The sequence below is a fragment of the Myiozetetes cayanensis genome, unplaced genomic scaffold (assembly GCF_022539395.1).
Source record: "Myiozetetes cayanensis isolate MyiCay16 unplaced genomic scaffold, myiCay2020 scf5-8, whole genome shotgun sequence".
NCBI lineage: Eukaryota > Metazoa > Chordata > Aves > Passeriformes > Tyrannidae > Myiozetetes > Myiozetetes cayanensis.
Genome location: NW_026087742.1, coordinates 103,862,244 through 103,877,515, shown reverse-complemented (window position 1 = coordinate 103,877,515; position 15,272 = coordinate 103,862,244). Strand labels below are relative to the sequence as shown.

The following is a 15,272-nucleotide window of genomic DNA, read 5'->3' as shown; positions in this document are numbered from 1 at the left end:
TCGAAAACCTAACATGGCTGTCACATCCCCAGCAGCTGCTGAGCTGCCAAGGTCACATCATAAAAGCATCAGTAGTTTCTGAATATTGACACTTATCTGTCAGAGGAGACAGGAAAAGGAGAAACTAAGTGCTCTTTTTAGTCTTTGCAGTGCACGCAGAGGTCTAGTTCTCACCATTAACATGTACTGAACGCCAGAGACATCAGATACTGTATTACTTTGGGACTCAAAAGCAGCAAAGTCCCACCTGTTGTGCATCAGAGACAAAGGACTCCATTTAGAATCCATAAAAACAAGATCAGAAGCCTTTCATTGTGAAACTACTACTACTGCTTTTAGATAGGGCAAAAGGAAGACAGGCAGGAAGGCAGGAGTGATGGACCATACCTACTCTCTTGAGCTGCCAGGACACTTCATAGCTCCTGTACAGGCAAACAAAACCAAACCAAGTGAAGCAGTGAAATGCAGAAATCCTCAAAAGCATGCACATAAAGATCTGTGCATCAGAGCAGACTGAGCAAAGGCTAAAATAAATAACTTGCTGCTGAAGCTAGGAAAACAGGACTTAAGAAGGACTGTCGAATTCCAGTGACTACACACCATTTCAGGAGCATGGCCTCTTTCTTAAAAGACAAACAAGCTATGCTTGCACAGTCCCAACAAATGTTGCTACAAAACAAAAACCCAGAAAAACAACATCAACTCCAAAAGCATTCCTATTGCCCAACAGCAACAATGGCATTTTTAGCATACTCTCTAGGTATTTATCTCACCAACCACTAAAAATACCAATCCCATAAAGACCATACAGTGTTTGTTTGGTAGAAGACAGGGTTTTGTAAAACCCAATGAAGATGATGAAGCATGAGGAAAAAGAACACACACACATCACTGGAGATGTCGACTCTTGCTGACCCTCATTCTCTACCACAGGCTGCATCTAAGAAATCTGTATTTTGAAACTGGACCTACCACGTTGTTCTACAGAACAGCAACCACAGCCTGTACAGCTGTTCCGACACAGGTAGCCTAAAGATGGACAAATTCAAGGATCCATCCCACAATGACCTCAGGTACTAAGCCTGTTTTTAGACATCTCAGAACTAAGCTTCAGCCAAAGTTCCATCACAGCTCTCTAAGGCTACTTCCATAAACCCCTGCAATTGTTTCATGCAAATACCGTGTTTTAAGGGCATGGTTTCATGGTTTCATTTGGCACATAAGACTGGCATATTAAGAAACTGATTCCACATCAGAAACTTGGTGAATTAAGGACAAAAAATTTTTTTAGATCTTACTGAACTATAATAAACTTATCACTTTTATGAAGTCTGAACAATTAAGTTCTGTTAAGCAACTACTGTCAGAAAATCAAGTAAAGCCAGAGGAACTGAAGTCTGCAAGTAAACTTTCCCATCTTTTCTTTCCCTTCTTCATCCCAGTTCCCATAACTAGTTGGGCCTTTGCAGCCTAAGGGAAAGGCACACTGAGAGGTGCTCAAGTCTTCTCAATCTACATGATTTACATTCAGAGATGAGAACCCAGTTGTTAACACTGTACAACCATTGATTTCCACATTTCCACTCTGTGTCATTTCATTTCTAAGTACAATCCAAACTGGCAAGCTCACATACTAGTTAGCTTTCCAGTTAAACTTTCCAACAGTCATTTGAAACAGCATATGGATAAATCCAGAGCTGAAGTACTGAAATAGTTGAGCTTAATAAACCATTTCCAATTTATGTGATTCAAATAACACAGATTCAAGGACTCTTTGACTGCCAGGGCAATTGCAGCACTTACTTTCTACTCCAAAGGAAAATCTCAGTATACCATTCACTCATGAGAATGCATTAGCCTACATTCTGCTGTCTAAATGAGCAGACCAAATCCCATTCACAATCAGGGTCTAGACTTTTGAACTTAATAAGTTCAAAAATAAGAATAATTACTCTTGAATTTGTATACAGAAAAAAATACTTATCTCCACTTATTTCCAAAATCTCTGTAAGAGTGAGACAGTTTATATCTTATGCGTATTAATTACTCTGCCCATATTAAAGAATACCAGTGACATCAAGAGAAAGACATGTTTTCATGTAAATGCAGATTAAGAACAAAATGTCAGCAAGTTGTCCTTAGCACAGCTGGACAGCTCAAAATGGACTGAGACCTTACATTTATTACTACATTAGCTGTACACTAACTTAATAATAAAGAATGCAATAATACTAATAATGCAATAAGTTATGATATATAATTTATGAACTCCAATGAGCCTGTTTCAAGTAACCTGCCCTCCAAATGAAACCCACTGTGCCGGAAAGCAGCTTAACTTACTGCTGAACTGGCACAGATAAACAGAAGGAATTAACAGATGCACAATACACTGCAGACATATCAAAGTCTTAGTCAAATTCCAATCATTAATTTTAACTCTTAAAGTCACAGCCTTCCTGTCACAGAAAGGACTCAAGGGAAGACATATGTCTGTCTCTCTCAAGACAAATGGATTATCAGATAACCACTGGTGAAAGCTGGAAACCAGCACAACATATTATAGAGAACAATCCAAATGAAAGCATGAACTTTTAAAATAAGCTTCCCTAATCTAAAACTAGCGTTTAGCTGCTTATCACTTAGATTTAATGAAAGAAATTTTTGAGTATTCTAATGCATTTGCCGAGACACAACACAGTAATCAAAGTATCCATAAAGTTTAATGCAGAGGCACTCCACCGATTAACCACAGCCTGGATTATTTTTAGACACACAGGCCCAAGGCTGTCTTTCCTTTGAGTGATTTGGGTGTAGGCTGAAAGTCAGATGAATCATTTTAGCAGCAAAGCTTTGTCTCACCGTATTGCAGGCAATCCCCACAGCAAATGACAGACAGAGATGGCCCACATCAGGTTCTTGATCTTTGAGCTATTTCTACAACCCAAAGACTCCCTCCCTAACCAGACACAAGGAGCTTCTAAAACAACCAACCAACCAAAAAAAAAAAAGCTCTTCAGACTGTATCAACTCCTCTTCCACTGACAGTCCTGAGTCCAGGGCAGGGAACAGTCAGTCTGAGAGCCAGAAAGAGCTGCACATCAGCCCTGCCTTCACTGCAAAGGGGCTGCATGGCTTTCAAACAGGAGACCCTGGGCAAAACAAATGTCATGTTTTGTTCTGCTGAGACTCAAAACTTTAGGACAAATTTAAAACTCTTTTTTTAAAATGTAGATGACGCTTAAAATGCCAAGTCAAAGAAACTTTATTCCTCTTTTATTGCTCTGATCAGATACTGTTACAATAAACTGACCAGAAAAGACTGAGTTTTGCTTCTTGGAACTCATAATCACCTTTTCCTCCCGTAAGAGGTAAAAATCTAATTTCATGTTGAAGGTTATAATTAGATATTCCAAATTTTTAACACTCTTAACTCACAGGTTTGACAACTTCCTTCCTAATCTTTTTGAAAAATTTCCATAATTCCCACTAACTGTTCCAGAAAAATACAAATCCCTGCTTTATTTCTTAGTTCCTGTCAACCTGCCAAAGGAAAAGCTATTCCAAATCTCCAGCATAAATAAAATTACTGTTTATGAGCAAAGACTCACACAGTTAAAACCAATTACATAAAAATACTGCCGATACCTTTCCCTTCAGTCTCAGTGAGGTGAAATGTATTAAGACTGTTAAACATCTTATTACCAAATGCTTTTAATGATTAACAAACCACCGAACAAAAAAATTTAGAGGATTCCTCTATGTTATTGCTAGTTTGAAGGTATTTATCCAGTCTACAAAAATCTTTCAGAAAAACATAAATATGGACTAAAACAAATAAGTAGTAGTTAAAATGCAAAATGCTTTTTAGCAAAATGTAGCTTTTTAACTTTACATAGAAAGGCCTTTATATAGAAAGGTTTAGTAGAAAAAAGGGCAAATAAAATACTCACTTGTAACATACAAAGCATCAGAAAAAGGAGAACTATATCTCAGAATCACAGTTCAGTGCTCTAATCTATCCTTTCAACCCAATATTCCAAGAAGAAATATTACATTTAACTTACTCCAGAAAAACACAAAAAAACCCAAACACATTTTTAAAAGGATAAGCAGCAGCCTGTAAAATATATCAGCAATTTTAGGAAAAAAGCGGCTTTTAAAAAAAGCAAAGGACAACTGGCAACAAGAAAAGCTGTTCTAATATAGTATCTATGAAAATAGATAAAACAATTGCTTAATGTGTGCCTAATTCTATGAAGGATATCTTGTTTTGGGCTATGGGGGACTGCAGACACAACACTCTACACAAAACACTCCTGTGAAGATCAGTGACTGCCAGTAAAACGTAGAGTATATATGAAGAGTTCTTCATAAATATTGGCACTGAGTCGGGCTGGCTGGAGTCAGCTTTTCCCACAGAGACCCAGAGGGTGCTGCTGAGCTTTCAAATCATAACTTGGAAGCGTTGATGACACGTCCGTGTTTTGGCTATGGCTGAACAACACCTGCATGAGGGTTCTCTCTCGCTCCTGCATTCAGCCCCTACCCCAGAAAATAGCTCTGGGGGTGGGTAAAAGGCTGGAAGGGGACAGAGTCAGGAGAGCTGACCTAAGCTGGGCAAAAGGATGTCCCACATTACATGATGTCATGCCCAGCAATAACAAATTAGTTGGCTCTGTCTCCCAAGAGAACCATTACACTGAGACATCACTCTGCTTGCGGGGGTAGCGACTGATTGCTTTTGCATCACTTGTTCCTCTTCCTCTTTTCTTCAGTTTAAAACTGTCTTAAGCCACGAGTTTTCTCATCTTTGCCCTTTCTAATCTCTCCCCATGCCAATGGGGGATGGGAGGAGAAGAGCAAGCACCTGGGTGGGTGCTCACCTAGAAGGGTCGAGAACCAGAATACTGAATATCACCTTGAATCTCACCTTGAAGTTATTCTGTTGTTTGGGGTGTTGTTTTGGGGTTTGGGGGTTTTTTTGGTTTGTTTTTTTTTTTCATTAAGAATCTCACAGGGACTGTGCCAAAACTTCATAAAAAGCCAGGTACAGCACTTATTGCTATAATATATAATGGCCAGTCTTCACGAGTGAAGATCCGGGGAAGGTCTTTCCACCTTCCAGCCTGCGCATTGGATTTTTTAGGTGAGACACAGTGTGTGCGGAACTGAGCCCACCCTTTAATCCTAAGGTTCATCTGCCGGGGCCAAGCGAGCTTGGACGGTGGCAGCGAGGTCCTCAGGACGTAGGTGGGTTGCCTTTAAGGGCTAACGAGCCCCACCTGCCCGGGAGTGGCCCTGACTGGGAATCGAACCCGGGTCTCGGCGGTGATAGCGCCGCGCCTTTACCACTAGACCACCAGGGGCTCCAATTGCTACTGCCTTAGCAAATAACAAATTAACTTGGAAATTAGGCCAGCCCAACACAATCTATTGCCTCTTTACCACCTCATTTTCTCTTGGTGTTTATCTATGTATAACTTCATTATTAGCTCCATCATTTTTTCAGCTACTTCAGGCAACCTGACTTAACTCTAATGTCCTCCTTTTCCATTTCTCTAAAAGACAAGTAGTGTATTTTCCCACTCCAGAACCCGGGGGCCATCACCATCCAGTATCTCCATGAAGCCCATAAGCAGCAGCTGTACTGCACCAGGCCACTCATTTGCAGAAAAAAGCATTTATTTGCAGAAAAAAGCATTCAGCTACTCACAAAACACAGACTTGCTTCTACTAGAACTCAATATGCCAAGAGGATCTAAACATATTTCAGCTTATCTAAAATTTGGGTCAGGGGAGAATTGTGATTTCCTTTATGTTCCTGGATACAATTTGTCTTTTTCTGAAGACCAAACCAAAGATTAATTCAACAGTCTTAATCATTATGTACTTACTTTAACTAAGTAAATGCTACACTTGAGCATTCTCCCCAATTACTATAAATTATCTCAACATCTCTTTATCTGCTTTTCCATCCCATGACCTTTCACCTTAGCTGTTATTTGTACTGCAACCCGAGATAGATGTCCTTGCTTCCACCTTTCATATGAGTTTTTTAAATCAGCTGTATTTCTGGAACTCCTAATGCTGCTCTACTGCTCTCTTATCTTTCGTCTGCATCAGAATTGCTCCTTCCAAAACTGACAGACCACTCTGTACTACTTATGTCTTAGAAGAGACCCTACCTACCTGTTTTCTTAGCTTGTAGAAGTTACACTACTTTACAATCACCAGCTGTCATTTCTTCCATTCCAGAAGGGAAGGAATGCTATCAAATTCATGTTCATTTTCAACAAAATTTAACTAAGTTTCAGATTTTCAAGCATATTCTTATTAGCCTAAAGCAGGTATTTCAACAATTTCTAAGAGTTGCTGGAAGAAAAAGGTGTCCCGAACATTTTTAGATCTTCAAGAACTACAAATACTATCTTTTTGTCCTTCCAGAAAGAAGTTTCCCAAGCCCCCAATTTCTCTCAATTTCTAGATTATTTGTGCTACTCGCTAAAAAGAAGCAAACAGAACCACTGGCATTGTTCACTGCTTCATGCCTTCTTGTCCTCTCTTTCTTTCACCAAAGACATCTAAGTGCTTCAACGCCTTATCAGCTTCAGGGAAAAAAAACAAACATGAGCATGCAGAGATGTGCGGGTGTGCAGTGTAACACCATCTCCCCTTCCCAGCTACTCAAGGCAGAGGACTGCACCAGCTCCTCTGGTTGGTCCAAAGACAAACAGAACACAGAACTGAGAAATTTTCTCCTGTTTTGGGAAACAAAACACAAGCAATTCCACCAGATGGAGGATGCTGACTTGCAGACTACAAGCCTATGCTTACAGGCAAGACTAGCCAGCCAAACCACCTACTGAAGGCAGAGTTTTCAATGCTTAACCTTTATGAGGAAAAAAACAATTACCTTGTTGATCCAGTTTAACCATCTACAACAATTTATGGAATTTGTACTATAACTATACTAAAAAACTTAATTCAGAATATACAAAGTCTCAGCTACTCACAGAAATTAAGTGTTCCTTTATTGAATAAACAGCCTGCAATAGTGACTGATACAGATAATTCAGAAAATGAAATGCACCCCATTCTAATATTACATAGTACTCCCACACACCAATATCTCTATCATGTCACAGTTCAATAGCGACTGCTAAACAAAGTTATCTAACCACAGTGACTCTTCCAGACCTTCAAAACAATCAATATTAGGCTTTATAAAACGCCTCATTATTATATATAGTATTGGAACATTATTGCCTGCCAGTGTCTGGCAGTTGTAAATAGGAACAGGTTATAAATAACAAGAGTTGCATCAAAAAGGTTTCCAGCTTACTTGCTGTGCTACAGCCTATTCAAAGAAAACCCTTTTTAACATTATGAAGTGCAAACTTTATCCATGCCCAGATCTAGGTAATGAAGGACCGAATATGGAAAAGTGATAACCCCAATTTAATTCCAGAACAAAAGCAGCCAGACAATCCAGCTTGCACATCCAGCTGCCACTGTGACCAACGAGTAGCCTTTCAAGGTAAAAGCTAAACAGCAGTAAAACGATTCTATTCCAATGTTTGGCAAAACTCCTAAAGGGATTCTATTTAAAGCTGTAACAGACATATTTGAAGAACAATACTGAAAATTCTGGAAAAGCCACAAAAGAGAATTCCATGGTATTTTCATAAAGCTTGAAATAGTTCATTTAATGCATTTAGCTTTACAAAATAAAATTAAAAAAATACTCCATCACAATGTACAAATACCTCATAGTGAAAAAATTCCAGGCATCAAGAGATCACAATCTACCAACAAAAGCTGTAATGAAACTGCTAGATGGAAGCTGAGGCCAGTCAGATGAAAATAAAAGACAGTAATGTCTGACTAGCATTCATCTTTGTGATCCAGTTCAGTGGTTACCATACCAATGGTTAACATATGTGTTAAGATGAAATTTCTTTTTTACAATGCATTTAAATCAAGTGTAAGGTTTTAAGGTCAGTGCACAAACAGCAGTAGTAAAAACACAGCTGCAAGCAATAAATGGCAGGTAATTCTTTAATAGTATCTTTTAGCCCTAAACTTTGGTGGAGAAACTGTATCTAAGACAATTGCAATGTTCTGTTAAAAAAAAAAAATCTTCCAATGTCTTGTCGTGTAGAAAAATCTTCCAGTCATTCTTCCATAAGAAGATTAATAATTCCATTTGGAGACAGAAGGCTGGTCTTGAACTCTGCTTTCCTACCCCACATCTTGTTGTTCAAATTGAATCTGCCAGCTGCCCTTCCAATGGCACATTTTCAGCTCAGTGCTGCTGTCTCTGCCAACACGGAGCGTAAACACTCCTGCAGAAACCCGATCACCTACAACTGTCAACAATCCACACCGATGCCAATAAATGGTTTACTCTATACTGGTTTTGGAAGAGGCCTACAGGTTTCCTCAAGACAGCTAAATTGAACAGGTACCTTTTACTACATAAACTAAACAATTTCATACGAAAAATTGTATTTAAAAATTGATCATCTTTTCCTCCAGATACGCCCCAGGGCACAACAGTTCCCAAACCACACACAGTCACTGATTATCTGCTGCATGCTCAGCTGTTTACAGTACAGTAAAATTACCAAATTACAACCTTTGTGATATTTTTCAATGCCACTAGCTGCAGCAGTTGCCACAAATATTTTAACTATAACCTACAGAATCAGGATCTCTTAAACCACATTCCACAACAAGAGTTCACTATGATTCACTTCTATCTTCAGCATATGCATGACTTTTTTATCCCAATTCATCAGTAACTATGTGGTACATGCTAACACATGAAATGTTCAAAGAGCTAACAAAAAGCCAAGTTTAACCCCGTAAGTACAAAATTCATCAAAAATATTTGTTTTGAAACATGAAAAAGGCTAAGCACAGCTGGTCAAGACAGCCTTAGTAGTCAACAAGCTCCAAAAGCACACGGTAGGTGTTTCTGATGAAACAAACCTCAGACTCCCAAAAGTCTCAGGCACTTGGTCAGCTGAGCAGCAGCAATGAGAGGATTCCATGACTACAGTATATTGGCACACGTTCACAACAACACAGCACGAGCACAACTTCAAATGACTTCATGCACGATCAAAGGATTGCACAATTTATAGTTCACTCATGTCTTTATTTGTGCTTAATTATATGTAACCTTTGCAGTACAACCATTAATTTCCCAAAACATTTGTCAGTAACTTCACTGAGGTACTTGAGGTGGCCAAGCAGCTGTGTGCAGCCTGCCAGCTGGGGCAGGGTTCAGCACCAGTGCAGCTCTACAGGGCTGGCTCACACCTGGCCCTCACCAACACAGGCTGCAGTGCAGGCACCATGAGCCTTTTTTAAATGCTAGGACATTCCCAGAAAAGAAACTCTACTTTCCCCAAACAACCCTGTCTGATGGGTTATTATTTTCCCCAGGAATACATGAACCACTGGGTACTCATGTGGTTGGTGATTAAGATTATTGTGTATTTTGGATTAACCTGTCACCTTCTAAGGCCCACTCTACACACTGAAGCAAATCTAAATTGAGATGCTCCATCAATACGGATCCCCAGTATGGGCACTGCTTTTCTCAAACAGTCGAGCTCCCAAAATGTACAAAGACCCACGTACCTGAACATTAGATGACATCTACACTCAAAAGTTCATTTCAGAAAAGACATTTGAGTAATTATATCAGTCTGGGTCATTAAGAAATGCTTGCACTTGGAAATCTATCAAAATAACTTGCAGAAGAACTACCCAGTTTGGAAGTACATAGCTGAACCCAGTTTGTTGGGTCTGCGCTTTTGCCAGACCAGAATAATTATAGAGGCCTGGATAAACCTGGAGTGACGTGCCAATATTAAACAAGGTCAAAACTTGTTTATATTGAAACATACTTACAGAAGGTTATTCTTTTAAAAAGGAACAAGATTGCACAACAATCTTGGGAAATAGACTTCATAACAAAAGAAACTGCCTGAACAGTATTCAGGAGTGTGCAAACAGAAAATGTACACACAGCGAAAACAGAAAAAAGCTGCATAATCTGAGCGCTCAGACTTTCTGATGCAGAGGTCCCAAGCCCATGACACAGTAACCTCTGACACAGTTGCGGCAGCTACAAAGACAGCTGCAAGCTCAACAAAGTACATCACGCAGCACGGCATGTGGGCACAAACGGGGCTCAGCTACCAAAGCCAAGTGAGAGTCGCTGTTTAACTGTTGCTTTCTGGTTTGTGTCATGGGTTTCTAGGACTAGTGAGTTACCTCAAACAGCCAAGCTGGCTTTTATAGCAGTTTAATTAGCTGAATTAAGCTCCCTGAGAGCGTCAATTTATATCACTGGAAAGAAAGAGACCATACAGTCCCACTATGCACACAACTGTGTTCCATACAACTACCTGGTTATTGAGTAATAAAAAGAAGCCCAAGCTGTACCTCACTATACATTGCCATCAACTGTCTTTGAAGGTTCTTCAGCTTCAGCTCACAAGAAATAGAAAGTTTCTCTTCCCCTGCTCACCAGAATTTTACAAAGAGACAAATTTCTACACTAACTTAGTATAAACCAATATAACCACTAATAAAAAGACATAAAGAACACATTGCAGTTTCACTATCATCAGAATTTAAGTCAAAAAACTGTCTTCAAATAAATCCAAATCACAGTAAGTGCAAATTTCAGACAAGAAATGTACATCAGACAAAATCAGACTGACACTAGAGGGTTATTCACACATTTCCTTTGGCCTTACTCTTCTTCAACGTTTTTTGAAAATTCAGTCACGTTTTTGCAAAACAAGCACTACATTCACCTAGCTCAACTAAAAACACCATTTCTTTTTAAGTGAGACATTAGGTAGCCTCTACAAGCTGACCACAAAACAGAGTGTCTTCCTCCCATCAAACATTCAAGCAAGGTAAACACATTGAGTATCATGCTCCTTATCCTCCGCAGATTTGCTCTCCTGAATACCTGCATCCTGTGCCACCAGCAAATTCTGTTTTGGTTAATTCAGATTAAAGTAACACAGCTCCCTGACACAGTGCATGTTGTCCAGGCCTTGCACTCCTCAAGTGGTAGAACTCTTGCACTATTGCCTTACGTTTTTATGTCAATTTTTCCTCTAGGCCTCTGAAGTCTCCAGCAGAACTTGAAACTACCGAAAGCCATTAACACTCAGGATCACATAAGTTAAATAAATACATTGTTTTTAATCTATCTGTTTAAACTGCTGTAAACTTCCTACTTGAGTTTTCCCAAGTAAATACAGGCACTAAAGAGGAAGTAAGTGGAGATGCTAAGGGGCCCATAAGGCTTATTAAGATCAAGCTGATAGGTTTAGCAATGTTGATACAACATAAAACTACTAATTTTAGAAACTCCTGGTGACCTTCCAGGACTAAACTGTAGACATTTTTTTTTCCTTCAGAGGTTTTAAATGTCAACGACTAGGTACCTTCCCATCAGTCTTAAAATATGAATACACTTAAATATGTACCCTGCACACACACAAGACTCCAGTGACACATCCAGTGACAACAGACTGGAGCACATCCAAAAAATAAGGCTGGACAGGCTGTAACATAGCGTTCTCACTCTGTTCATTTCCACTAACATAAACCAGGCTTAAAATTGTAAAATAAAACTATTTTTTTCCTAGAGGATCGTGAGACATTTTTCAAACCATAAAGTAATACAGACACTACAGTGTTAAAACAAACATAGCATTATTGAAAGGCTGCCACGGAAGAGAGGCCTAAAGGCAACCAGTAATGCAGGGCCAACACAGACCTGTGGAAATCCTTAACAAAAGGCAAAGTTTTGTCAGAACATCCAAGGCATTAAAGAAAATTCTGAAACCTTAACACCTCTCTAGTGACAACTGGAAGGCCTCACAAACAGCAGTACATCCCTGGCAACAATTTACAAACCCAACTTTCAAAAAAGCAACGGTGACACGATTTGTTTAGTGTCAGGGCTAAAATAAAGATAAGTTTTAGGCCATTACTCTTGGCAGTACAGAAAGACAGTATAAGAAGCACAAACGCCAGAGCAGGAGAAGCCCATCAGCACAGGAAGGGGTGGGGAAATGAGAACAAATTCAGGTGAGCAGAGACCAGAGAAAGAAAGCAAGGCTTCTAATCAGGTTCTCCTTTAAATGGAGCCGTGGTGTGATGTGGGTTTTTTTGTGGTTTTCTTTTTAAATGGTACAAAAACCTGTTTCACTGAGATGTTGTGTCAAGCCCAGTACTGGCTTTCTGTACTTACAGCATTCATCACTAATACCATTGCCATAATTGTGCAATTGTTTTCACTTTTAATCACTTTCTGGGTGAACCCACTGGCTCATTTTTGTCCTTTTGTACCTTTAGCATAACCACGGAACGAAGGAATGCTCTGTTAAGCTTCATGGTGCTACACGTGGCCTTTACATATCAGCAATATTCATATGATAATAAAATCTCAATAACTCTTGTATCAGAGACCAGGAGCCAAACAACCTCTCATACAGATACAGGTTTATCGTTATCTAGATGGAAGCACGTTTTTTAACACAAGCCACTCCTGGGTTCAGTTCTAGTGCTTCTACAAAGAGAGATGCTATTTATTCTGGAATTACTGTTATACTAATAATGTCATTATTATTTATTCTGAAAAGAAAAATTATATTTATTCAACAGCAACGTTTCCTAAAACGCTTCTCAGTTTTGTACACACAGGTCACCTACACAAGTACTGCCAGAGTTCATACGCGAGATTTAAGTAAGTCGATCTCTAGACTAAAATTTCCACGCTCCAGACCAGTAACCCAGCGAGCGACGGAGCGGGTACGCTCACAGACACCTCAGGTCAGAAACCCTTATTATGACCCCCCATCCCCACGGCGCCCGCGCCAGGGAATAGCGCAGGGAAGGAGCACCCTGTCTGCCTCTCCTGGCACCCGGGTGAGGCGAGCAGGGGCCGCTCGTTCTCCACCGACGCCGCGCACGGCCCGGGCTCAGCGCGGGGCCCCCCGGCCTGCGGGGCCGCCCTGCCGGGCCCGGCCGCGCTCACGCTGCGGGCCGGAGAGCCGGGGCCGAGCAGCTGCGGCCGAGGAGCCGGGGCCTACTCGCCGCTCCCCGGCAGTGCCGCGGTGACCCCCCCGCACACCCCCTCAGCCCCGCGGCCCCGGCGCTCACCGAAGTCGAGGAACTGCTTGATGGAGAGGGGCGAGGGGGAAAAGCGCGAGTAGTACTCGATCTGCTTGGGGATGGGGCCCTTCAGCAGCGCCCCGCACAGCCGCATGGCGCGGCGCGGCCCGCCCGGCTCCGCTCCCGGCGGCGGCGGCGGCTCCTGCCCCTGCCCGGGGAGCGGCTCCTGCCCGGGGCGCGGCCGCTCCGGCGCCGCCCGTCGAGCTCCGGCCCGGCCCGGCCCGGCGGAGGGGCGAGCGCCGCGGCCGCGCCGCGCACGCGCGGGGAGGGGCGGGGCGGGGCGGGCGGCTGAGGGAGCGGGAGGCGTGTGGGAGTGGAGGCCGTGTGGGAGGGAGGGATGTGTGGGAGAGGGGGAAGTGTCTCGGGCCGTCCGTGAAATCGCGGAATCACCGAATCAGTCGGTTTGGCTGGAAAAGACCGCTGAGGTCATCGAGTCCAACCCTACGGCCGAACACCACCACCACGGCACTGAGTGCCACGTCCAGTCGTTCCTTCAGTGCCTCCAGGGACTGTGACTCCAGCACCTCCCCGGGCAGTCCACGAAAAGCGAATTCGTTACCCGGTGTGCAACAAGCCAATAATTACACACACTCAAGAGAATCGCGGATTATTTATTTCAGAGTTGTGCAAGCCCGGGCACTATTTCACAAGTCAACCACGCCAGCTACCCAAACTTCTTACTGTTCATACAGTTTGCCAAACAAAGGAATTAGTGTTCATTGGCTACAAGTTACATAGTTCTCTTATTAATTAGTATTCTGTCGCCTATTGGTTAACGATTCTCTTGCTTCTCATGTTAATTAGTCCACATGCCCAGTCTTTCTCTTCCTTTGGGCCGGTGGGTTTCTTGGATGGGTGGTCAGTGAGTTGTTGGTCGTGATCTCCCCCTGCCAGAATTACCTTTTACCCAGTTGGAGCTGATTTTAGCACAACTGCTGAGTTGGCTTTATTGGTTTCTTCCTTATCTTGTGGGTTCTCCCAGATGTCCTTGTGGGCAGCAAATTCTGCATTCTTTGCGTCCACTATCAGTGGGCATCCTTCTCCCCAAGGTTTGTTAACCTCCCCCTAGGTCTGAGATCATTGAAGCATGTCAAGCCCTAAACCTTAACAAGGCAATATTACCAACAAATAATTTGTTTTTCTGACACCTGCACATCACTTAGAGCTTGTTAGGTGCTATCTCTTTCATGGATTAAATCTCCCTTCTTGTTGATAAAGCTTGAAAGTATATGAAGATCAAACAGAACAGAAAGAACGTCCTTTCTTTAGAAAATTTTACATATTGCACATTTTGCAACACCTGGGCAGTCTGTTCCAATGCCTAATCATCCTTTCTATGAAGAAATTTCTCCTAATGTCCAACCTAACCCTCACCAACACAGCCTGAGACTATGTCCTCTTGTCATCCTATGAGGACAGTTCAGGTACAGTGTCTGTCAAGTCTCAACTCTTGACAATACTTATAATTTCCTGAAAGCCTTTTTTTTTTTTTTTATTTTTTAATCTGAGAAAGCATCCGAATACAATTAAAATTAATTTTGATGGCTAGAATCAAAAATGAAGCCAGGTATTTGACATCCAAAGTGTACCACAGAATGCAGTCACTGGTTTTTTGCTATTATGTAGTTTAGGTACATTTAGGACAATAACTGGTTACGAAATCCCTATTTTTTCTCCAGTGATTTCAATGTAAACTCCAGCAGGTACAAAATAATATTATTCTAATTTACTACCTGGCTCACAAAAGAAACCAGTCACTGAAAGTCTCTCTCCATCCTTCCTATTATTATTGTCTGTATGGAATTTGAGACTGAGAAATCCTGACCTAATGTACAAAATAACTGGAAAGTATTTTAAAGTCTCTTCAGTTGTGCATTATGGGAATGACTGGTTTGAAGAGGCATGGCATATAATCAAAGCTGACAAAAAGAAATGTCTCCTGTCATTCTGAAGTTTTCTTGGCAGATGAGGAGAAGTGTTTTAAAACTTTTGTTATATATTCATCAGGATTGGATTATTATTTATTTATAGCATAACTCTGAAATGAATTGTGG

General features: G+C 41.4%; 1 protein-coding gene across 1 annotated transcript in view; it reads right to left on the bottom strand.

Annotated features, from left to right (window-relative positions):
* PDK3 (pyruvate dehydrogenase kinase 3) overlaps positions 1 to 13,438 on the bottom strand; it is a 51,572-nt gene extending 38,134 nt beyond the window's left edge. The window contains exon 1 of the mRNA XM_050333324.1: positions 13,207 to 13,438. Within this exon, the coding sequence (XP_050189281.1) occupies positions 13,207 to 13,312 (106 nt within the window). The 5' untranslated portion in view covers positions 13,313 to 13,438. The remainder of the gene's footprint in view (positions 1 to 13,206) is intronic.
* Positions 13,439 to 15,272: the final 1,834 nt, after the last annotated feature.